The sequence below is a fragment of the Pipistrellus hanaki genome (assembly GCF_964339955.1).
Source record: "Pipistrellus hanaki genome assembly, chromosome: 13".
Taxonomy (NCBI): domain Eukaryota; kingdom Metazoa; phylum Chordata; class Mammalia; order Chiroptera; family Vespertilionidae; genus Pipistrellus; species Pipistrellus hanaki.
Window position 1 is genome coordinate 26,682,689 of NC_140515.1, and position 23,150 is coordinate 26,705,838.

General features: G+C 36.9%; 1 protein-coding gene across 21 annotated transcripts in view; it reads left to right on the forward strand.

Moving 5' to 3' along the window:
• Positions 1-23,150, forward strand: part of SETD5 (SET domain containing 5) — an 88,391-nt gene that overhangs the window by 39,553 nt on the left and 25,688 nt on the right. For 11 of the 21 annotated variants that reach the window (XM_084901873.1, XM_084901880.1, XM_084901885.1 and 8 more), the window contains 12 exons: positions 439-617; positions 1,531-1,569; positions 4,595-4,837; positions 6,560-6,708; positions 7,084-7,201; positions 7,880-7,989; positions 9,140-9,392; positions 9,960-10,043; positions 10,697-10,954; positions 12,580-12,900; positions 13,295-13,537; positions 18,470-18,599. In XM_084901873.1, coding sequence (XP_084757999.1) covers positions 439-617; positions 1,531-1,569; positions 4,595-4,837; positions 6,560-6,708; positions 7,084-7,201; positions 7,880-7,989; positions 9,140-9,392; positions 9,960-10,043; positions 10,697-10,954; positions 12,580-12,900; positions 13,295-13,537; positions 18,470-18,599 — 2,127 coding nt within the window. The remainder of the gene's footprint in view (positions 1-438; positions 618-1,530; positions 1,570-4,594; positions 4,838-6,559; positions 6,709-7,083; positions 7,202-7,879; positions 7,990-9,139; positions 9,393-9,959; positions 10,044-10,696; positions 10,955-12,579; positions 12,901-13,294; positions 13,538-18,469; positions 18,600-23,150) is intronic. The other 10 variants (XM_084901876.1, XM_084901884.1, XM_084901868.1 and 7 more) reach the window with 1 other exon arrangement.

The following is a 23,150-nucleotide window of genomic DNA, read 5'->3' on the forward strand; positions in this document are numbered from 1 at the left end:
GGTTATGCCCATATTTTTATATAAAATATTTTATATTTTAAATATTTGTCTAAACCCCTTCTGTAAGTGCCCATGTTCCCTAACTCATTTAAGAGAGAGAAGTCCTCTGAAGACCACTATGTAATTCTTAATGTACATAAATGACATTTTGCCCTGTAGTAATCAAAATATTTTTTGTGAGCACAGAAAATCAGATCCTTTTTCTATGTTACCTACTAAAACAATGGAGCTTTGGGACTGATTATAAGGGGAGAAATATATACAATATAGAACAGTTGCTTACTATTTTCAAATGGAAGGTGGGTATTTATGTTGTTCTACAGATAGATTTAGTAGTAGAAGTAATGACTTACTGGAAAATGGAATAAATCTAACAGAATAAGCTGCTTTAATATGCTTTTTAAGTGAACTATGAAATAACCTTTTTTTTTTTTTCAGGTGGGGACAGCAGTGCAACAGAAAGCTGGGATGAGGAGCTTTCTCCTTCCACTGTGTTGTATACAGCAACACAGCACACACCTACAAGCATCACCTTAACTGTTAGAAGAACCAAACCCAAGAAGCGGAAAAAGAGTCCAGAAAAGGGTCGTGCAGCACCAAAGACAAAGAAAATCAAGGTATGGAGGGTAAAGTATCCTAAATAGAAGTATGTCTGAAATAGCTCAAATTTTGGACCAAGAATGCACCAAAATTCTTTTAAGAATTTGATCCAGATGTTTGAAGGGCCACTTTTGCTCTACTTGCAAAAATCGGCTAATCTGTTGTCAACATGTAGACCAACCTCTCTTCTGCCACTCCATACCATCACAACTGGCACAAAGTTTCTTCTCCAAGCCCCATCCCAGGTATGAAATCCTACCCCCAACCGGTAGCAAGCCCATATGTGCTACAGCCTCCAGTCTAGGGTTCCACTATCCTTACAGTATCTCCCTGCCTCCTCAGCTCAAAGTAGTCTGAAATTCTTGTCCTGGTACATGCCTACTTCATGTCATTGGATTGATTTATTTCCTTGTTTCAAAAAATTAGGAAATGTCTCTTGAATGGTCTAGGCTTCCTCAGTGTTGTGGTCACTTTCCTATATTCTAGGAGAAACCTCTTCTGTTTTGTGTTCTTTCTTCCCCATCATGGCAACTTTGTTGCTCCTAGGTGACTTGCCCATCCCTTGCTGAGGGGATTGGTCTTTGTTTCCTTCTTAATTTCAAAACTGGTAAATCTGCCACCTTACTTAATGTTTTAATTTACTTTTTCTGTTAGTGTCAGGTGTGTTTATAGGATTTAAGTGATGCATGCTCTTCCCTGTTAATTACCTAGTTTCACAGAGGGAAGTCCTAGAGTTAGCCACAGGGTTCACTCTCCTTGACCTCCCCCTGTTCTTGATAATAGTGTGGGGATTCAATTATATTTGTTACCTAGGAAAAGGGGACATGCTAGAACACTAGTTCTGGCCTTAGTTTTAGTCTCAGATAGGTATAACTGTCATTCTTGGTACCAAGTTTTGTTTTGTTCTACTTGTTTTCCTCTTTGGGATAGGCATTTCGAGAGGGATCCCGGAAGTCCTTGCGGATGAAGGTAAGGGGTATTCTTCCCTGATGCTGTGTTTTACTTCACTGTGATCTTGCATTTTGGTTAGCTTCTTTCCTGACATTGATGGTCTTAGAATCTTGGATTCTACTTTTTGTTAGTTTGTAATTGTTACCATTGGTTTTCATAGAGCATTTCTCTAAAGTAGATTTTCTTGGCCATTTTCTGAAATATTTTCTCTTTCTGTAATGAGCTTTCATTTGTTGGTTTTTCATTAGCTGCTTTTCTAGGGATAAGTGGCATTTTGCCAAATAAAATAGAGCGGATATGTTCTGTTATTGTGTTTGGCCTCAACCTCAGGACTGAGGTTTTTCTGGTAAAATAAGATCTCTTGTGTACTGACCCTAGGACCATATGGGCTTTAGTCACCAGTTGGAAGGATAGTTTTCATCAGTAGGAAAGTGGTGTTTATTGATAGGATCTACTCTTATTGGAATTACTTACATTTGAACTGTTTTCTTCTGGCATATTTATTTGATATAGAAGATTCTGATGGCTGATGTGTTTCTTTTCTTCGGTTATCAAATAAAAGAGCTTATGAGGCATGATTTTGGATAACAGAGAATATAGAAATTATATGCAATGGACTTTAGGTACTGTGTGACAAAAACAGAATTTGCCCAAAGGAGATTTGATTGTACTATCTGGTATTTCCCTATAAGTATTCATATCCCTAAATATGTAAGTGATAAAAAAGCAGAATCTTTCCTGTTGACCATTATATGGGGAAAACATTAAAATATTTTAGTGAAGATAAGCTTTATTAAGATATATATGTGTGTGTGAAGAGATGGGAAGAAGACTTAGAGCCCAAGAGCATCAGAGTCTTGAGATACCTTAGAACACAACTTAATTATCTCCTTCAAGGGGCCAAGTTTGCTCTAACTGCCCCTTTATTTTTGTCCCCTTTGCTTTCAGAGAGCCTTTAAATAGAATTATAGAACAGAAAAAGGCTTATCCTAGCTGTTAAGCCCTTTTCTATTTTATCAGCTACTATAATTTGTCTTTAGAGATTTGAAATGTTTTGAAAGCTGTTGACCAACTCTCCAGAAAAGTACACATAAACCCCAAATATTGCTTGTTATTTCAACATGTTGACACATAGTCCCATAAACTTAATAAAATTTAGTCAATAAAAAAATACTGGTTAGTTTACTTTAATTCTCATACCAGAATTTTAAGTTGAGTTGCAAATTTTGTACTCAGAATTCATTATTAGTAAGAACTTCACCAAAGATCTGGGTGATAGCTGTAAGAATAGGAAGAAGCTATCATTTGGATTTTTAATCCCAAAGTCAGGCACTTCCCTACTTGGAGACTACTCAAAATTTCTCAACTTTGACACTACTGACATTTTGAACCAAGAAATTCTTAGGCTGTTGAAGGGAGCTGTTTTTTGCATTGTAGGCTATTTAACAACATCTTTGGCATCTACCATTAGTACCAATAACACACAGGTGTGATAATAAAAAATGACTTCAGATATTACCAAATGTCTCCTTATGGGCAAATTACCTCTGGTTGAGAACCACTGTTCTCAACCTACTGAGATAGGATGTTCAATACCCAAAAGAATGGGACAGCAGATTAGACAGAGTTGTATTAATAAAATACATATGATACTGTGGCAAAGGCTTCCCATATACATTGAGTTTAATAAGTCAAAAGTTTAGTGATATCTACTGGTTGCATAAATTTGAAAATACTGTTTGGGCATCCATAATCCTCAGTCTTATAAGCAAGCACCCTTAAGTCTTAGGTTTTGCACTTTTTTTTTTTCTTTTCCTCAGCTGTTACTGACATCTCAAGCAGATAATATTCTGTTCTCAGTGTATTGGTCTTAGGTGTTTCTTAGATCCTTTGTTTGTTGTTCCATCTCTTGGACTCTAGCATGAAATGTAAAAAAAACAATCGTATTGATATTTTCCTTTTCCTTTCATGGGGAAAGAATGGTAGACAACAGTCAATTAAAATAAGTGACACAAATATGAAAAAAAGCAATTGTTACAGTAGGTATAAATGTTTTCTATATTATTCATGGAAAGTATATTTAATTTTCTTATGCCTGCTTTTGCAAGTTTAGTGTGGATTATTTATGAGTAGCTTTGTTACTATACTGTCTTTTCCTTCTAATCATCACTAATATGACATTATCACAGTTGTTTGTTTTGTTTTCTGATGGCACCTTAAGTCTTGAGCTCCAGAGAGGAGAGCATGTGTCAGACTTAAACTCTGTCTCTGTAGCTTAAGCACACAAAAAACTCTGTTTAGGATAATGTTTATGTAATATAATAATATTTTCTTAGTTCTGTCACCATAGAGGGCAATGGTTTTCCCTAGAGAAGTATAGTAAAGTAACTCTCAGCATTTTCCAAACTCTGCCTATCCACCTCTTCTTCTCACCTTAGCTCTTCAGTGTGGCTATTGAAACTGTTGAAAATAGAGTGTTAGAAAGATACACTCCAGAATGATAGCTTTTTCTATGGGAAATGAGATGATGGGTTATTTATTTATTTGGGTCACATGTATATTTCAATTAACATGTAATAATTGTATAATGAATATAAGTCATACAGCAAAAACGTTCTCCTGGAGAGAAGTGAAATACTATCAGTTTGGGCTGGCACACTAATGGAGATGTCCAAGAAATTCTGAAATTTAAGTGATACGATATTTGAGAGGTCTCTTGTTCATTTTCATGAAAATTTTCTTCTTAACTTGATTTTTATTACTTAAAAATGATCATAAAACCACAGTGATGGGATAGAACTATGATCCAGAGTAATTTCTCACTTTAGAAATGAGAAAAATAAGCTTTTTTAAGATGTTTAAGGCTTTGCTGCTCTTTGGTAATGAAACCATTCTAGAAGCCAAATCCCCTGACTCCCAGGCATTACTCTTTTATTCCACACCAACTGCCAGTTAAAAACAAATTTTCTGAGACTCAGCCTCTTTCCCCCCCTCCAATTTTTATTCATGGACTCTGCTAACCTACCTACTTTGTTCTTTACAGAATTCTCCTTCTGAAGCACAGAATTTAGATGAGAATACAACTGAGGGATGGGAAAATCGGATAAGACTATGGACTGATGAGTATGAAGAAGCTTTCACTAATCAGTACAGTGCAGATGTACAGAATGCCCTTGAACAACATCTACATTCTAGCAAGGAATTTGTGGGCAAACCTGCTATTTTAGACACTATCAATAAGACTGAATTGGCCTGCAATAATACAGTTATTGGTTCCCAAATGCAGGTAAGGATAAAAGGATTGATGGCTCAAAGTAGTTGATTTTTAAGAACTCAGGAAGAGGGTTTATATTGGAATTACCAAATCTTTCAAATTTACAAGGACTTAGAATAACAAAATAGCTAGATATTGAGCATCTTTAACCAAAAGCAGGTTATACATGCCCTAGTTGATTTGCTCAGTGGTTAAGAGTGTCGAGCCGCCAACCAAATGGTCGCATGTTCGATTTTGGGCAAGGGCACACACCTCAGCAACAGGCTGGATCCCTGGCACCAGTCGGGGCACATGCAGGAGGCACCCAATCAATGTGTGTCTCACATTGATATTCCTCTCTCTTGTCTCCTCCTCTCTCCCTTCCACTCTCTCTAAAAATGAGCCCGGTGGGCATGGCTCAGTGGTTGCTTGTCCACCTATGATCCAGGGGGTCATGGTTCAATTCCTGGTCAGGGCACATGCCCAAGTTGTAGGCTCTGTTCCCAGTATGAGGCATGCAGGAGGCAGCCAATCAGTGATTCTCTCTCATCATTGATGTTTCAATCTCTCTCTCCCTCTCCCTCTTTGAAATCAATAAAAAATATGTTTTTAAAAAGTCAGTAGTGGTGGGGGGAGTTATAGTAACTGGACACTATTCAGTTACTTATTTTTAGACTATCTTTATTAATTTAAAATATATGTTAAGATAAGAAATTTTATACAGCCTTAGTAGAAAGTATTAAGCTTATTAGAAAGCTAAGCTCTCTTCCCCCCCCCCCCATTCTTCTATTAGATATAGACCACTAAAATCTTAATTATGCATTTTTCTTGGATTTTAAAAAATATTTCACTGATTTCAGAGAGGAAGGGTGAGACAGAGAAAGAAAGATCAATGGTGAGATAGAATCATTAACTGGCTACTTTCCTACAAGCCCCCTACCAGAGAAGAACCCAGAACACGTGCCCTGACTGGGAATCAAACCGTGACCTCCTGGTTCATAGATCAATGCTCAACCACTTAGCCCCTCTGGCCAGACTTATATCTTTTCTTGATGTCATTGGGCCCGAATTAAGCTGTGAAGGTGTGAGGTAATGTGGCAGGTTCGTTTCCTAGAAATACCTTTCATCAACTCAAAAATTTCTAGCTGGTTTGGCTCAGTGGATAGAACATCAGCCTGCAGACTGAAGGGTTCTGGGTTCAATTCCAGTCAAGGGCACATGCCCAGGTTGCAGGCTTAATCCCCTGTTCAGGTCTCTCTCATTATTGATGTTTCTCTCTCTTCCTCTCCCTTCTCTAAAAATCAATAAAAATATATGGGGGGAAAATTCTGATCATTGAGCTAAATAGTATTTCCTCAGTTAGGAAATATTATTGTCCACACTAGAGGCCCAGTGCACGAAATTTGAGCTCTTGAGGGGGGGGGGGGATTCCTCAGCCCAATCTATGCCCTCTTGTAGTACGGGATCCCTTGCTCCTTACCACCTCCCTGCTTGCCATTCCTTAGTGCAGCCATGCAAGTGGAGAGGCTCCCGCTGCCACCACCGCACTCACCAGCTGTGAGCCTGGCTCCTGGCTGAGCAGCATTCCCCCTGTGGGAATGCACTGACCACCAAGGGTCAGCTCCTTCGTTGAGTGTCTTTCCCCTGGTGGTCAGTGCACATCATAGTAACTGGTCATTCTGCCATAACTGTTGCTTGGGCTTTTATTATATAGATGTTACTGCAGTCTAATGTTAATGCTCTGGTTTTATTCAGCTACAGTTGGGAAGAGTCACTCGTGTTCAAAAGCACCGGAAGATCCTGAGGGCTGCACGAGATTTGGCTTTGGACACTCTTATAATAGAGTATCGAGGGAAAGTCATGTTACGACAGCAATTTGAGGTCAATGGGCATTTCTTCAAAAAGTAAGAATATTATCTTGTGAGCAGTGAGGGCTAAAGTGGGCCTAGTTGAGCTATATCACTATAAAACCATTCTGGTTGATAGGACACTCTTGGGAAAAAGATTACAGCTTAAATAATCTCATCCATGTCTGCCATTGCTAGAGAAGTGTGAATAAGTCTGCAAATTATTTAATGTATAAAGTGGTAATGACTCCAGGTCAAGCATTCCTTGCTTTGTGCTTATTTAATCAAAAGCAGACAAGCATGTGATATTTTCCAAATTTAGGCATTGCAAAAGACTACTGCTTCTGTCAGCATGTGCTTTATATTTGAAGTCACGAGGTGGCCTTTTTATTTGTGTTGAGAATTACAGCAATTTTTAAATTATATCCCTAGACCATACCCCTTTGTGCTCTTCTACTCAAAATTCAATGGTGTAGAGATGTGTGTGGATGCACGTACTTTCGGTAATGATGCTCGGTTCATCAGAAGATCATGTACACCAAATGCAGAGGTAAGATTTCTGTAGCAACTTCTCTTTGAATGGAATCACCAAAGAATAGAGTAAGTCTACTGAAGAAACAATCTGAAAACTTCACCCAGTTTAAGGTCTGTAAACAATGGTTATGATCTTTAATTGTAAAAGAGAGACAAAAAACAAAAGTAATGATGCTTTTATTCTAAAAGGATGGGGGCAAGGAATGAATTACTTTCAGAGAAGAAGAAGTGGGGAAAAGCATTTGTTAAAGAGAAAGAGTTAGACTGGATAAGAAGTCAAAGAGTTTATAGTAAAGAAGTTGCCATATAGTAGGAGATGTCATTGGTTCCAAATTAAGCTGTATGGTTAATAGTGCTATAAAAGAGATTAGAGACATTTTTAGAATTGATTAATCAGTGCAACCATATCAAAGCAAGAAACTCTACAGGAGTTTTCTTACAGGCTAAGGAATTTTAATTCTCTGAAAACAGCTTTAATATATTAAATAGTGGTCTTACCTTGATTTCTAACATCTCGAAGTTTATTGAAGTATACATTTTCAAACAGTTACTATATAATAGTTCCGAATGAAATGATAGAGTTAAGACTATTATAACTCTATAAATTGGGATAAATTATTTGTATAAAACGTTTTTTTCTTTTGGAGAATTTTTGGTCTTTATGATAAATCAATCATAAGTGCTATTCACACAGGTGCGACACATGATTGCAGATGGGATGATTCACCTCTGTATCTATGCCGTGTCTGCTATCACCAAGGATGCTGAAGTCACCATAGCATTTGATTATGAGTACAGTAACTGGTAAGACCTCTAAAACCTTTCCTAATATGAATCGCCTTATCTTACATATTAAGCCTATTAGGTCTACTTTTATTCCTAAACATTTTTCTATTTTTAAACTAATCTTTTCATGAGTATTACATTTTCTGCTTAGAAATTGTGGAGGGAAAAAGATTTGGGACATTTTTTGTTTTGTTTGTTTTATGAGACATAGATACCTAGTATTATACTGCTCAATAGTCTGCTAACCAAATGTATTTTAGTTTACACTTTTATAGCAAGAATAGCAAAAAACGGGTATGTATGACATTCCTAGAAATTGTGACAGCATCAGTTCTATGCACACAGCAGTTGTGCCGGGGTCATATAGAATGAGAATTTAAAGGTTCACCCATCCACTCAAATCATGTAATCTAATTATATATAACAATACAGAAAAACAGATGGCAAATCACAGATGAATATGTGATGGGTTTTATAAAATGAATGATTTTTCTTCCATGGTTCTTTTAGGCATATAAGATTAAAGATAAATGATGTTTGGCACATGTATAAGAAGAAATGGTATTAATAATAAGTAGGGCCCTAGCCAGTTTGCCTCAGTGGATATAATATTGGCCTGAGGACTGAATGGTCCCGGGTTTGATTCCAGTCAAAGGCACATACCAGGGTTGTGGGCTTGATCCCCAGTGTGGGGTATACTGGAGGCAACCGATCAATGATTTTCTCTCATCATTGATGTTCCTCTCCCTCTCTCTCTCTCACTCTCTCTCTCTCTTTCCTCTCTGAAATCAATAAAAATATTTAAGAAAAATTAATAAGTAGTGAATTAGTGAGTAAAAAAGTTAGTGGTAATGTAGACAAAAGATAAGTATAGCCATTTAGAATTTTTCACTGATTCATTGCTCGTTCAATAGTATAAAGACATTTGGGAGAATTGATTTTAGTGGGGGCTTTCTTTTCTTTCCATTGACCATATGCCAGTGGGAAGAGTTGGGGTTCTGTAGACACACAGAAAGTATTCAAAGGACTCTCTAATGTCTCTGTTTAACTTAATCATACATAATACCAGAAGAAATTACTTAAGTAATATTTCAAGAGAATGAATGGGTAATATAACTGATTTTCAAGGTTACTGAGACAGGCACTTTTATTTGTTTCCTTGGAGCAGTAATTATAAAGTGGACTGTGCATGTCACAAGGGGAACCGGAATTGCCCTATACAGAAAAGGAATCCCAATGCTGCAGAACTGCCACTCCCACCTCCCCCAAGCCTACCCATCATTGGAGCAGAGACAAGACGGAGAAAAGCACGGCGGAAAGAGCTAGAGATGGAGCAGCAGAATGAGGCTGTAGAGGAGGATACCAACCCACAAGCAGAACAAATTCCTCCTGAGAAAGTGACTGTATCCAGTGACCATGAGGTAATGTTACTTGGCCAGAGGGTGTTGCTATGGTATTGATCATCTCCAAACGAAGAAGATCCCAGGTTGACACATGTTTTATGTAGGGATCTATAGTAACACTTAATGCCCTTCATATCAAGGTGGGTGTGTGTTCATTTGTTCCATTCATTCTCTCTTTTTTTAAAAAATATTCTTACTGATTTTGAGGGAAACATTGATGTGAGAAGGAAATATTTATTGGCTGCCTCCTACATACCCCCTACCAGGATCAAGCCCAAAACCTAGGTCTGTTCCCTGACTAGGAATTGAACTGGCAACTTTTTGGTGCATGGGACAATGCCCAACAAACTAAGCCACACTGACTAGGGCCTCCCTCTTTTTTTAAACAATGTCAAAAATATCCTTTTTGCTACTTTCCAGGTTTTAGTCAGAGAATGAGGCTTGTCTGTGTTTACCATGTGGCCCCACATGAGTAACACTATCAAGCACTAGAAATTGTTTCTAGAGAGTTTTAAGCTACTGGGAGGAGGGTTGATTTTTGTCCAAAGCTTAAGAGTACAGCTAACTATTGCCTTTATCTTAAAGGAAATAGACAATCCAGAAGAAAAGGCAGAAGAAGAGAAAGAAGAGGTTACAGATGACCAGGAGAACCCAGCTCATAGCAGGAGGGTGGGTACCTTATAACATCCTTTTGTTAGACTCCTACTACCTACAGTATATGAAACCCTTCTCTTCTGAGTTTGGATCATCTCATTTCTTTGATAACATACTATACCATCATCTGTACATTATAATTTGGATTTTTTTTTTTTTTCATAAAGTCAATTTCATTAATGTAGTAGTTGTCTAGTACCTATTGTCAATGATGGACTTTAGAAGCTTCTTACTAAAATCTCATTTCCAAAAAATTGTCTGGTCAAAACAGAATGTGTCTGTTGGGTCTACTTGCTCTGACTTAACAGGAATTTTCCTAAGTTTGTAAGTTTTGACATTTAAAAATCCCTATCAGTCATAGTGATTTAAAACTCTTACTTTTTGCTGAAACCATCATGTTTATTTCTGTCCCTCAAAAGAAGTTCAAGAAAATAAACTCGGTTATTTTGAACTCTGAAAATGCAGAAAAGTAATTGGTTTTGATGGCTATTTTTCTTTTATTTTAAAGTTTCGGGAAAGCTGGCCTTGTTCTTGTAAGATGTATGTACTGGTAGTTTTGTTAATGTCTATAAATTTTCATAAATAATATTTCTGAAAAGCTGTTTCCCCCTCATGGTTGAAACTTCCTTCTATGCTAATGCTTTTTTTTCCTTTGCTTTTTTTTCTAGACCCGGGAAGATAGGAAGGTTGAAGCCATCATGCATGCTTTTGAAAACTTGGAGAAAAGAAAAAAGCGAAGGGATCAGTCCTTAGAACAAAGCAACTCTGACATAGAGGTTACAACCAGTGCCTCAGAGACACCTGTAAGGGAAGAAACAAAAACTGAAACTCCTGAATCTGAAGTTAGCAACTCTGCTTCAAATGTGGCTATCCCAAGCACCCCACAGAGTATTGGGGTGAACACCCGGAGGTCTTCTCAAGCTGGGGTAAGAGAAGAAAAGATTCCAGCCTTCAACATCCTTGCTTTTGCTAATGTCAGTTACCTGGGTTTTGGAAATGGGTAAAATTTGACTTTTCAGCTTTATTTCATATTGCTTTAAATAAGGCCATTTTCATTAGCTGTGGGATACAGGGAGGCAGAATTGGAATGACCAGACACTTTAGAATGAAATGTCATATTGTTTCTGCCAGATAAACTTCTGGTGATGAGTTCATAAAAATCATTTGGTTTCTCTTTTGGCCCTTCTGCACAGTTATGCAGCTGCCCTTTCATAGTATTCTCAGGGTAAACTCATGCTTTCCTTCCCTACCCAAGCCCTAAATTCTAACCCTTAAACTAAAATCTCAGTGTCTGGGAAAGAAACAAAGGAGAGAATTGTTTTCCTTGCTAAGATCTCTAAAATTAGGTGGCTTCAGCTGACTTTTTTCCTACCCTGTTTCCCCAAAAATAAGACAGTGTCTTATATTATTTTTTGCTCCCAAAGATGCCCTAGGTCTTATTTTCAGGGGATGTCTTATTTTTCCATGAAGAAGAATACGGTACACATTTATTGTTAAATGAAAATAAAGGAAATTTATTACCTGTGTACGGTACGGTAGTACAGTAGTTGTCAACACAAACCAGACAAACTGTGAATCCTACAGTATCAAGAATTTACTCATTTATTCAGTGACAATCATGTCATCATCTTCTGGAACATCATCATAACAATCCAATTCCTGAATTTCCTGGTGAATTTCTTGGGACTCCATTTCTTTCAGAATCAGTGGACCAAATCTCTCATGTTTGGCAATAGCATTCTGAAACAGAGCCTAGGGGGGGGCCTTATTTTGGGGAGGGATGCCTTATATTTCACTCAGAAGGAAACCTGTAAGTAGGTCTTATTTTCGGAGGATGTTTTATTTTCGGGGAAACACGGTATTTTATAAATACAAGAAGCAAAAAATAATAAAAAATAACCAATACAGCCAAAACCGGTTTGGCTCAGTGGATAGAGCATCGGTCTGCGGACTGGAAGGTCCCAGGTTCGATTCCGGTCAAGGGCATGTACATTGGTTGCGGGCACATCCCTGGTGTGGGGTGTGCAAGAGGCAGCTGGTCGATGTCTCTCTTCCATCGATGTTTCTAGCTCTCTAGCTCTCTCCTCTCCCTTCCTCTCTGTAAAAAATCAATAAAATATATATTTTTTAAAAAATAACCAATACAGCCGAAACTGGTTTGGCTCAATGGATAGAGCGTCGGCCTGCAGACTGAAAGGTCCCGGGTTCGATACCGGTCAAGGGCATGTACCTTGGTTGCGGGCACATCCCCAGTAGGGAGTGTGCAAGAGGCAGCTGATCGATGATTCTCTCTCATCGATGTTTCTAACTGTCTTCCTCTCTGTAAAAAATCAATAAAATATATATATATTTTTAAAAATAATAACCAATACAGCCTATTTAGCTAATTTTACTATTTAAATTTTATAAGAATTACTTTTGAAATTAGTATTTCTAAATGCTTGTTTTTTTTCACCAGTAAACATTCAGAATGCTTAAAGGGAATAGGGGGCTAGATGGAATCTTTGCTGATAGAAATTTCTGGTAAGCATTTACTCTGCTGTTGTTACAGGATGTTGCTGTAGAAAAGCCAGTCCCCAAAGCACCTCCAGCAAAGTCTTCTAGGCCTCGACCGAAGAGTCGAATTTCTCGGTACCGGACCAGTTCAGCCCAAAGACTAAAGCGTCAGAAGCAGGCCATTGCACAGCAGGCAGAGTTGTCACAAGCTGCCTTGGAAGAAGGAGGAAATAACAGTTCCGTAACTCCTACTGAAGCTGGAAGTATAGACAGTTCAGGAGAAAACAGGCAATTAACAGGATCTGACCCAATTATGGCATCAGTAACTGGATCCCATGTCAATCGTGCAGCGTCTAAATACCCCAAAACCAAAAAGGTCAGTCATCAAAACATCTTCATAAGTCTAGTCTGACAAGGGCTGTGCTTAGTAAAGTGAGAGGACCTGTAATTCCCCCGGGGGTGAGGGGGGAAATACTCTAAATATCATTAAATTGACAGTTTTAAATATAATATTTTGCCACAGAGGGCTGAAGCCATCCTACTACAGTTCTTTTGTTCCATAATTTTTAGGCAGAGATAAATGCTGATATCTAGAATTATTATTTCTCCCTTTGTGGTCACAGAGAGGGTGAAGGAAACATCCTTGCATTTTGAATGCCCAATTCATTCTCTGTAGCTCTTGTATCTACCTGTGTCTAATTTCTAGATGAGATTTATCTATCATCTAACACTGCTGCCTCTTTTCATCTAATGATGTCTTTTTGCTTTAGTATCTAGTTACAGAATGGTTGAATGACAAAGCTGAGAAGCAAGAATGCCCTGTTGAGTGCCCTTTACGTATCACCACGGACCCAACTGTACTGGCAACGACCTTGAACATGTTACCTGGTCTTATCCATTCCCCGTTAATTTGCACCACCCCTAAACACTACATTCGCTTTGGCTCACCCTTTATCCCTGAGAGGCGTCGAAGACCCCTTCTGCTTGATGGCACGTTCAGCTCCTGTAAAAAGGTATGTCGATGTTTATTTTTAACCTAGGTTGCTTGCATTCCTAACATATCTAACACATTCTCCAGATAGCCACTCTTCCCATGTGAGTTTATTATGAATTATTTGTTCAACTTTGAATACTGATGCATCAAAAGTCAGTGGGACTAAGGTCGGATGTATACTGTGTTTTTGGTGCTCAGTTTGTGAGTATTTACTGTTGTCTTTTCAGAGAGCCCTTGAGGTTACTGACTTGAGAGTGCACAGCATTTGATGTCTGGGAAGGGAGGAACGTTCTATGTGTGCTCTTGTGGTATTGGTTAAAATGTCCATTTGTGATTTTGAGTGAGATTGGGCCCCAGGTACTCTAAAGTACTTTTGCATAAGTAAAAAAAACGATCAAATTGTGTTTTAAATTAATTCAATCACTATTATCATTTGAATTAAAGGAAATGTCCTACTACAACTGGCATAATTGCTGTTCCTTGATCAAATGACAAGTTGGATTGTTATTCCCTAGTGAATATGGAACCTACTATAAATTCATTCTATCTCTTTCTCTTCCTATCTCTCCTCTCTCTAGTTACATACTATTTTTGGATCTAGTGGCAATAGCATTTGAGTTGTTTTTGGAATGTTCTTTCTTAATTCCCAGAAGCCCTGAATATTTTCCAAAGGTGTCTCTCAGGAATAGATCATTGCCTCAGACTATAATGTCGTTTTTGTGTTTCTAGAAGTATAGGACACCCTTTCATTTGGCCTTCCTTTGAGGTAGTCTGTTCCCTGGAACACCCTTTTCTCTTATCCTCAGATCTGGATTCAGGCTGCCTTCCTCAGTGTCTGCCATTGCCCTCCTCCACTGGCATCACGTACATGAGGATGCTGCATGTAGATTATTTGATGTGATGAAGTCTCCAACTCCAGGCAGGTCTTCCCTGACTCCTCCAAACTTAAAGCTTTTCTCTTTCCCCAAAGAGCAGAAATTTATTTCTTGGGGGGGAGGGGGGTTACAAAAGAAGAGCCAGAGTGGTGTGGGATATGGAGGGGAGGAGGGCAGCAGGGATCTGTGCACAAAGGAAAGGCCCTACCACTGAATGAGCATAATACACTGAAGAATTTCTTTTCCTGATCATACATCTTACCTAATAAGTATTTGAGTCACTTACTGGTTTATTTGGGGAAAATTCCCAAGTAGAACTAAAGTGCAATTTGACCATGAGCTCTTTGCAAAAAGTATTTGTAGATAATGCAATAACAGATTACTAGACTTCTAAGGGTGTTAACTGTTGAAGCATCTTATCAAGCCAGATTGTAGAATCTCCTATTTTGGTCCTTTATGAAGGTTAGACAGTTATTTAGTACAGATTAATAGTAAAGTCTGAATTGTAAATAGTATAGCTTCTTGAAATGATGCCTTTATTATTCTGATGCTGGGTTATGGTCTTTCTATTCCCATCTTGCTTTTCCAACTAGCAGAGTCCTGTGAAAACCAAAAACATATAGATATAAAACTTAAATTTTGATAGAAAATCTACTTCTTAGAGCTCTTTTTCCCAGGTTATGGTTCTGGGCTTGAATCTGCCTCCATCTTTTTATCTCTACTGGCAATAGATAGAAATCCTATTTAACTCGTGTTCATGTTATATTCTCCAAATGTGTCTGTCTATCCTTAGTCTTGTTTTATACAGGCTCTGCTCAGGCACTTGTCATCTATATGTGTCATTCAAGTCAGTCTTTAGGAATTCAGGCTATATACTCTGAATTATCATAGTAAAATTACCTTACTTAAATTGGGTCTTATTTAAGTTTAGATTGAACTAAGTTCAAATCACAGCTTTAAGATTTGCTGTTGACATACCAAAATTATATATTATAAACTAAAATGTAGCTTTTTATGAGGCAGAACTAATAAAATTGGAGCTTTTATCTAGCAGTCGCACTCAGCTTTATCCTGGGTGGGGATGAAGATGAGTCATTTGTAGATTGCTTAAAAAGTATTCATCTAGTGCAGAACCTAAGATTTCTGTGATTAAACAAGATTGTAATAAATTTCTGAAGATCCCTTAGAGAAGAATGTAGGTTAAACAGGTAGATGAGAAAAACCATCCTCCATGGGATTAGTTGGAACAGTGTAATATATTATTAATAGGCCTACTGTTTCATATCTAATTAAAGGAGGTACAGGCCTCTTAAGTAAAAAGCAGTGTAAAGTTGTATATGTAAATATATTTGCACCCATATTTTTAGAGTATTTGACAGAATATTTTATGATCTTCCAGGATGTTCTAAAGTAAATTGAATCATAGTTCTTTAAAAGCATATTATGGTATGTATGTCTTTTGTTGGATCTTGCTTCACTTCTTATTTTAGAATAGAAGCATTTATAAGTGGCAAAGAAGTCTTTCAAGTAGTGTCCTTCCTTGTTATCTAAAGCTTCTCTAAACTTACCTTGAAGGCATAATATATGTATGGCATTTGATCTCCCGGATTTCTTAGAAAACCATCCTGACTGAAAATGAAACACTGTGCTTTGCATGGGTAATACACTGGAAGGTTATTAATCTCTATCTCCATATATAGCATTGAAATTCAGCTGAACAAGTCCTCGCTGAACACTTGTATTTAGTACTCTGCTACAAACTTTCTTCACATACAATATCTCACTTAGCCTACATGAAAGCCCTATGAATTATTGGCCTCAATTTACAGATCAGAGGCTTTGTCTTAGAAGGGTTCAGTAACTTACCCAGAATTAGGCAGCTAGTAAAAGGGATGGCCAAGTTTCAACACAGATCTTTGAACTGAAACCGAAGTTACTTTCTTGCTCTTTATTTTTTAAAATACTTCTCCCTCTCATCTCTGAGCTTCCTAAAAAGTATATGAATACAGTTACAGAGAAGGAAGATATGTTCTTTTGACCTTAACCATAGCTGGGACTCAGAGATTAGTTTATTAGATAATAAACTAATATTAATTTATTATCTAGAGGGGTGATTTGAACTGGTTAGATACAGATGTTCATGTTCCTTTTTTATGAGCCATAAAATAACTGTGTTGACATAAAATAGGGCCAGAATAAATACCCTGTTTCCCCGAAAATAAGACAGTCTCTTATATTAACCCTTTGCACTCCGAACCATTCTGGACATTGGCTACCAGCTACTCGACACTACTTTGCGAAACGTGCGTTGAATTAACTCAATTCCCCGTAATCACTAATAAACTGTAATGTCCCCTGAGAGGGGACATCCGAGTGATATGTTAGAATTCCGATGTTCCCTGAGAGGGGACAGCGGAGTGCAAAGGGTTAATTTTTCTCCCAAAGTTGTGCTAGGTCTTATTTCAGGGGATGTCTTATCTTTCCATGCACTGGGTCTTATTTTCGGGGAAACACGGTAGGTTAGATCATATTTGCTGTGTTTGATCTTATATCCAACCATAGCAGCATCTTATTCCTTAGAATGCCCCATCCTTCTTTTATTTTTCCTTTTTTTTTTTTTTTTTTTTTTTTTTTTTTGGTTATCAAATCCAGAATGTAATTTCTTTTATGGGTACATCTACTTTTCTCTTGGAGGAAAGCACAGTAATCCCAATTAAGTCCTGTCATCTGCTTAGAAAAGAAAAACTTGTACTAAAGGTAACTGTAAATGAAGATTTTACAATCATTTCCTCCTGATCCTAATTTTCTTCATCTGTACCCTACGTGCTTTGGACAAGGGACTTCTAAGGTCTTTTCTAAGTCCATAAGGAGTTGTGGTTCTAATAGTTCATCTTTATATCAATATTTTGTGTATAAGAGAGTTCATTCTTGGTCTTATTTGGGCTTTTCAGAGACCCGGTCGTATTCTACAATGCTGATGTGATTGTTGAGATCTTTTATATTCTTATTCACTCTTTTCCCCTCATGTTTACTACTTTATTTTTGCTTTCATTTGGCAGTCCACAATGCCATTTACAAGATATAAAAATTTTCTTGGTGAAATTTTCCTCACATTATTCCCTAGAAAATAATTGTTTCTTATGTTTCTAATCAGGTAAATCTATTAAAATTGCTCTCTTTAGTGATGAGAATATTTACTTACCTGTAATACTTGTTCTCTAAAGGTGTGAAATTATAAACACCTTTGATCTTCCTATTTGGGGGAGGATCCTACTCAGAAATTGATGTTTATCAAAATTCAATCTGTCTTATGTCAGGGCAGGAGAGCCACAGAGTGGTGAGCAACCTACAACTGTGTATCTTAAGAGAACACAATTACAAGTAAGAAATTTTCTCTCTTCCTCAGGATGCGTAGTCTTACTATCCTAATCTTTGTAGGCTTACTTCCTGACCTTAATTTATTTTTCATCATTTAGATTCTAGTATTCACACACAAAAAATAAAGTTGCTTTTCCCCTTTTTTACTTCTGCAGATCATTTATTCTGGCTATTTGCATTATGTATGCATAATTTAACCAACTACTTGATAGGGAGAGAAAAATTAACAGGATATTCCATCTGAGAGTAGACCTTTTAGAAGTATTTTGGTATCTGTAGTGAAGAACTGTTTGTTCTTTTATCTTCCTTCTTGGCACTTATTTTATGTGCTACTTTCATCCTATATGATCACTCTCTTAAATAAATGCTAAGGTTTCTTCCTATCTCTTTCCATTTCCCCCATTCTAAGCAGTATGAAAAGTTGAGTTATCATTTTTTATTGGTTTCGGTTTTTTAATGAGATCTCACTATGTGTAATCTAGGTTTTCTCAGTTTTGCCCAGTAAAAGGAATTGATGGTTAATATTCCAATATGCTGAAACAAGAGAAAAAAATATACTTGACTATGGAACTGAATGAGTGTGTTGGATTGCATCTCTCACCAGTTGATATGTAATGACCTGGTTAATGCATTTGAAGTAAATATACTAATTGTTTTAAATTGTTATTGATAATTTCCTGGTTCTTTTCCCATTATAGCGCTGGATAAAGCAAGCCTTGGAAGAAGGGATGACTCAAACATCATCTGTACCCCAAGAGAGTAGAACTCAGCACCTATACCAAAGTAATGAGAATAGTAACTCTTCTAGTATCTGCAAAGACAATGCAGGTATGTATCTCTAACCTTTCTGAATATATAAGCAATGATTATTACAGTATGAATACTGAAAAAGTCTGATACAAAAAAATAAATAGCATTGTTCTTTAAATAGTTACTTTACCTCTGTCTTTTTGAGGAAGAGAGAGATCTCAAGTCAAGGGATCATTTTTTCTAGGATGACAAAGTAGGAACTAGACAGTGTATAGATAACAGCAGAAATAGTTATTAAGAAGTTAGATATATTTATCAATAAAGAAAAAATTAGATATATTTAAAGCAGTTAAGTTTAGGAAATCTTTATTCATATTTATAAAAGGGGAAGTAAGAAAGATGTGGGGCACTATTCAGGAGTGAATCACAATTGTAGGTAATTGAGGTGGGAGTGGCTTGGTGAAGGGTAAGTGGATGAATGAAGTAAAGAAATTATTAGGAATTGTTTATTTTAAAAAAGGCTTTCCCTGTTAGCATCAAAATTTTTAGAAGACAACCTTGAATCTGATTTAAAGTCCTCGTTTTTAAACTACAGTGACTCTTGCAGGGAATATAATTGAATTGCAGTTGAAAGTACTGGTGCATGAACTTAAAACACCAGCTTATTTTGGGACAGTCTTTTTTACTAAAGTTTCTCCTGCCAACATCAGCTTAGTTGAAAAGTTTTCTGTGATTTCCATAAGTTTATCTCTATATCTCAGTTTTGGTGGAATGTATGCAATTAAAATAAAACATCAACATAAATTACATGCTAACAGTCATCTAAGCCTGCAACTAACATGATATTTCAGATTTTCATAAAAATTACTTCATTGTTTCTTTTCATTGACCTGCTGAGTAAATACAAAGTTGTATTAAGTAAATACACTTGTTCTGCTAATATCTGCTTTGTTTTAAAATGTATTTGTATTTGGGGGAAAAATTGCTGCTAAAAATATATTTTCAAATTATTGACTTATTCTTCTATCTGTAGATTGTATCATATCTAATAAATTATTACATGCATAACCCCAGCGTAATAAAATCCTAGTGTGGAACGTGTAGAAGACAAATAATACCACGTATTTAAAATATTTTACTTAACATGTACTATCGAGATTTACTCAAACCAAATTAATGTAAAAAAATGCTGGTACCTGATTTCTATATATCAATTTATGGTAGCTTTTATAGTACAGTGAGTATATAACTTAACTGAAATCTTCTGTCTGGTATACATATGAAATCTGCCTAATGCACATTTTTATTTGTGTGATGTGTGTGTTAAGTGTGTACATATTTGAGGTTGGGAAAGTGAGGTTGTGTAGCATCGTGTCCTGATTGAAAAAAACAGGGAAAGTGCCTTGGTTACTATATGCCTTTTTTTTTTTTTTTAATTATTGATTTAAGAGAGGAAGAGATTAAGGGAGAAAGAGATAGAAACATCAATGATGAGAAAGAATCATTGATCGGCTGCCTCCTGCACGCCTCCCGCACTGGGGATTGAGCCCATAGCCCAGGCATGTGCCCTTGACCAGAATCGAACCTGGGACCCCTCAGTTCGCAGGCCGACACTCTATCCACTGAGCCAAACCGGACTATATGCCTTATTTGGAATGGAATTAGGACAACTAGTCACCAACCTTTATTGAACCTCTGCTCCTGCCTCTAGCAGTGAGGAACATACAAATGATACACCTTGCCTTAATAAGGAGCAATATAAACAAAAGGAAAATATTCAGTTATAACCAAGCTAGTCAAATGGGTGAGTTGGTATATTGCTACAAGTTAATATAAATCCCAAGGAATTATTTTTATTTGTTAGTTTCAGGGTTGTTTGTTTGTTTGTTTCCCAAAAATAACAAGGAGATATTAATGAAGAAAAGGAGACAGTTTGAATAGGAGAAAGACTCCTAAAAGACCTGAATTTGAGACCAGCTCTACTCTTTACTGACTATATGATAACTGGCAAGTTTCTCATCTCTTAACCTCATCTGTAAAATGGAGTAGTCATGTCTACTTCAAAGAACTAATATATTAAATTCAATAATATGTATGAATTTCTTAGTACACTATCAGACCCATAATTACTGTCATTATTCTGTACAAAATACTCATTCTTATGAAACATTTACAGAAATTAGATACTATAATAAATTAACAATTCTAAGTTCCTAAAAACTAAAGTCATATAGAAATGAAAGTTATCATTACTTAGCTTTGGGGCAAGTTTAATGTTCATTATTTATAAATGATAGGGATATATACCTAGGAGAGCCTAATAATCTACTGGAAAACTTAGAATTAAACTCTTGTTTAATAAAATTGCTGGATAGACAATATATAAAAATTAATAGCATTTATGCACTAAGGAAATTAATGGAAAGTCTTTATTCTCAAACTTAACAAAACTAAGAAACTTCTTAGGAATAACATTAGTGGAGCATGTGGAGCAAACCATTCCTGAAATTTTTGTTGCTGTTGTTATAGTTAATTCTCACCTGAGGATGTGTGGGGGGTTTTTTTGTTGTTGTTGATTTCTTATACAGTTATAACTGTAGAGTTACTATCACACTAGTGTGTATTGGAATTTGATTAAGTTATATTGAGATTTATCTAAAAAAAAAAACAAGAGCATAAAAACAGCCAAGAAAAAATAATTGAAAAAGAATAATGAGATATACTTTCCTAGAAGTGTGAAACTAGCTTCTAATATGAAGCTGGACACTAGGAATTAAATTAGTACAGTACTGGTCCTAGAATGGATTCATAAATAAATACTAGAGGCGTGATGCACAAAAATTCATGGAAGAGTAGGCCTGCCTTCCCCCAGGTGCCTGTACTGGCTTCCCTCCCACACCCGAGACTGTGCTGCTTCCCTCTGGCCACTGCCAACAGGCACCCAGGACCTTGCTGCTTCGCTCTAGTTTCAGCTTCATCCAGAAGAACGTTTTGTCTGAGAAGCATATTACCCTTTTACTCTTTTAGATGGAACAGAATAGTCGGAAACAGGCTTTATATAAATGAAAGACGTAAATTATTGTGGAATTTGGAGGAATTGAAAAGAATTAGATTCTTGCCAATGCAAATTCGGGCACATTCAAATTTTTCTTAAAAATAATGTTTCTGTTTCTATCGGGTCTAGTAATAATTAATGTCGTTTTAAAACATTCGTTTAAAATCTTGCTTGGCGTTGACTTGTATTGACATAACCTTCAAACACGTGGTATCTACAGAACGTGTGAAGTGCAGTTAACAAGTTTTGCTTGAAAAAGTTTGTGTTTGGTTTGGTTTTTGTTGCAAAACTAGGGCTAAGAAGATGGCGGATGAAGAGCATATTCGGCACTGCATGCTTTACGAGTTCCAATTAGGAAGAAAAGCAAGTGAGGCTGCAAAAAACATCTGTAGTGCTCTTGGTCAAGATGCAGTTAGCGCCAGAAAATGCCAGCGTTGGTTTGAGAAATTTCGCGAGGGAAATTTTTCGTTAGATGACAAGAGTGGTCGAGGCCGTGTGTCCAATTTTGATCAAGAAGCTCTTCAAGCTCTTTTGGTGCAAAATCCTCAAATTACCCAACAAGAGCTTGCGACAACTTTAAATTGTTCACAAAAAACAATTTCCAATCAATTGCGTGCACTTGGCAAAGTCCAAAAGTTTGGAAAATGGGTTCCTCATGAGTTGACCGACAACAACCGTAATCAAAGAGTCACAATTTGCAGTTCGCTCCTCTCTCGTCAAAACCGTTTGCCGTTTTTAGAGCAAATTGTTACCGGAGATGAAGAATGGGTGCTGTATGTTAATTTGAAAAGGCGGCCTCAATGGTTGGACAAAAATGAGGCTCCGCAGCCCACGCCAAAACCTGACTTGCATGCGAAAAAAGTGATGTTGTGTGTTTGGTGGAATTTTAAAGGAATTCTTCATTATGAACTTTTACCATCTAACCAAACCATTACAAATGCAGTGTATAGTGCCCAATTGGAAAGGTTAGCCCAAGCTTTAAGAGAAAAAGAACCCGCGCTGATTAATCGGAAGGGCGTAATTCTTCACCACGATAACGCACGACCGCTTACTGCAAGAATCACTGCTGAAAAACTGCGCCAGTTGGAATGGGAAGTTCTCCCTCAACCTGCATATTCTCCTGATATTGCCCCTTCCGATTACCATTTGTTTCGTTCTTTGCAAAACTTTCTTCTTGGAAAAAAATTTAATAATGAAGAATGCCTCAAAAATGCATTGACCGAATTTTTTGCATCAAAATCACAAGAATTTTACAACAGAGGGATTAAAATGCTTCCTGAGCGTTGGGCACAAGTAGTAGAAAACAACGGCAACTATATTGTTGATTAAATTTTGTTGTATTGTTTAAATAAATGCGATTTTAAAAAGTATTAGAAAACGGCATTAATTATTACTAGACCTAATATATTGTCTCTGAATTAACAAGGGACAAATATATTGGGGGAAAGAATTTTCAATAAAAATGACAGTATTAGCCCTACTAGTAATTTGGTAAGATTTCTCATAGTCATTAAAAATATTCATACTCCTACCTAGCAGGTATGGGTCACTGGTTAAGTGTCAACTGACCCAGG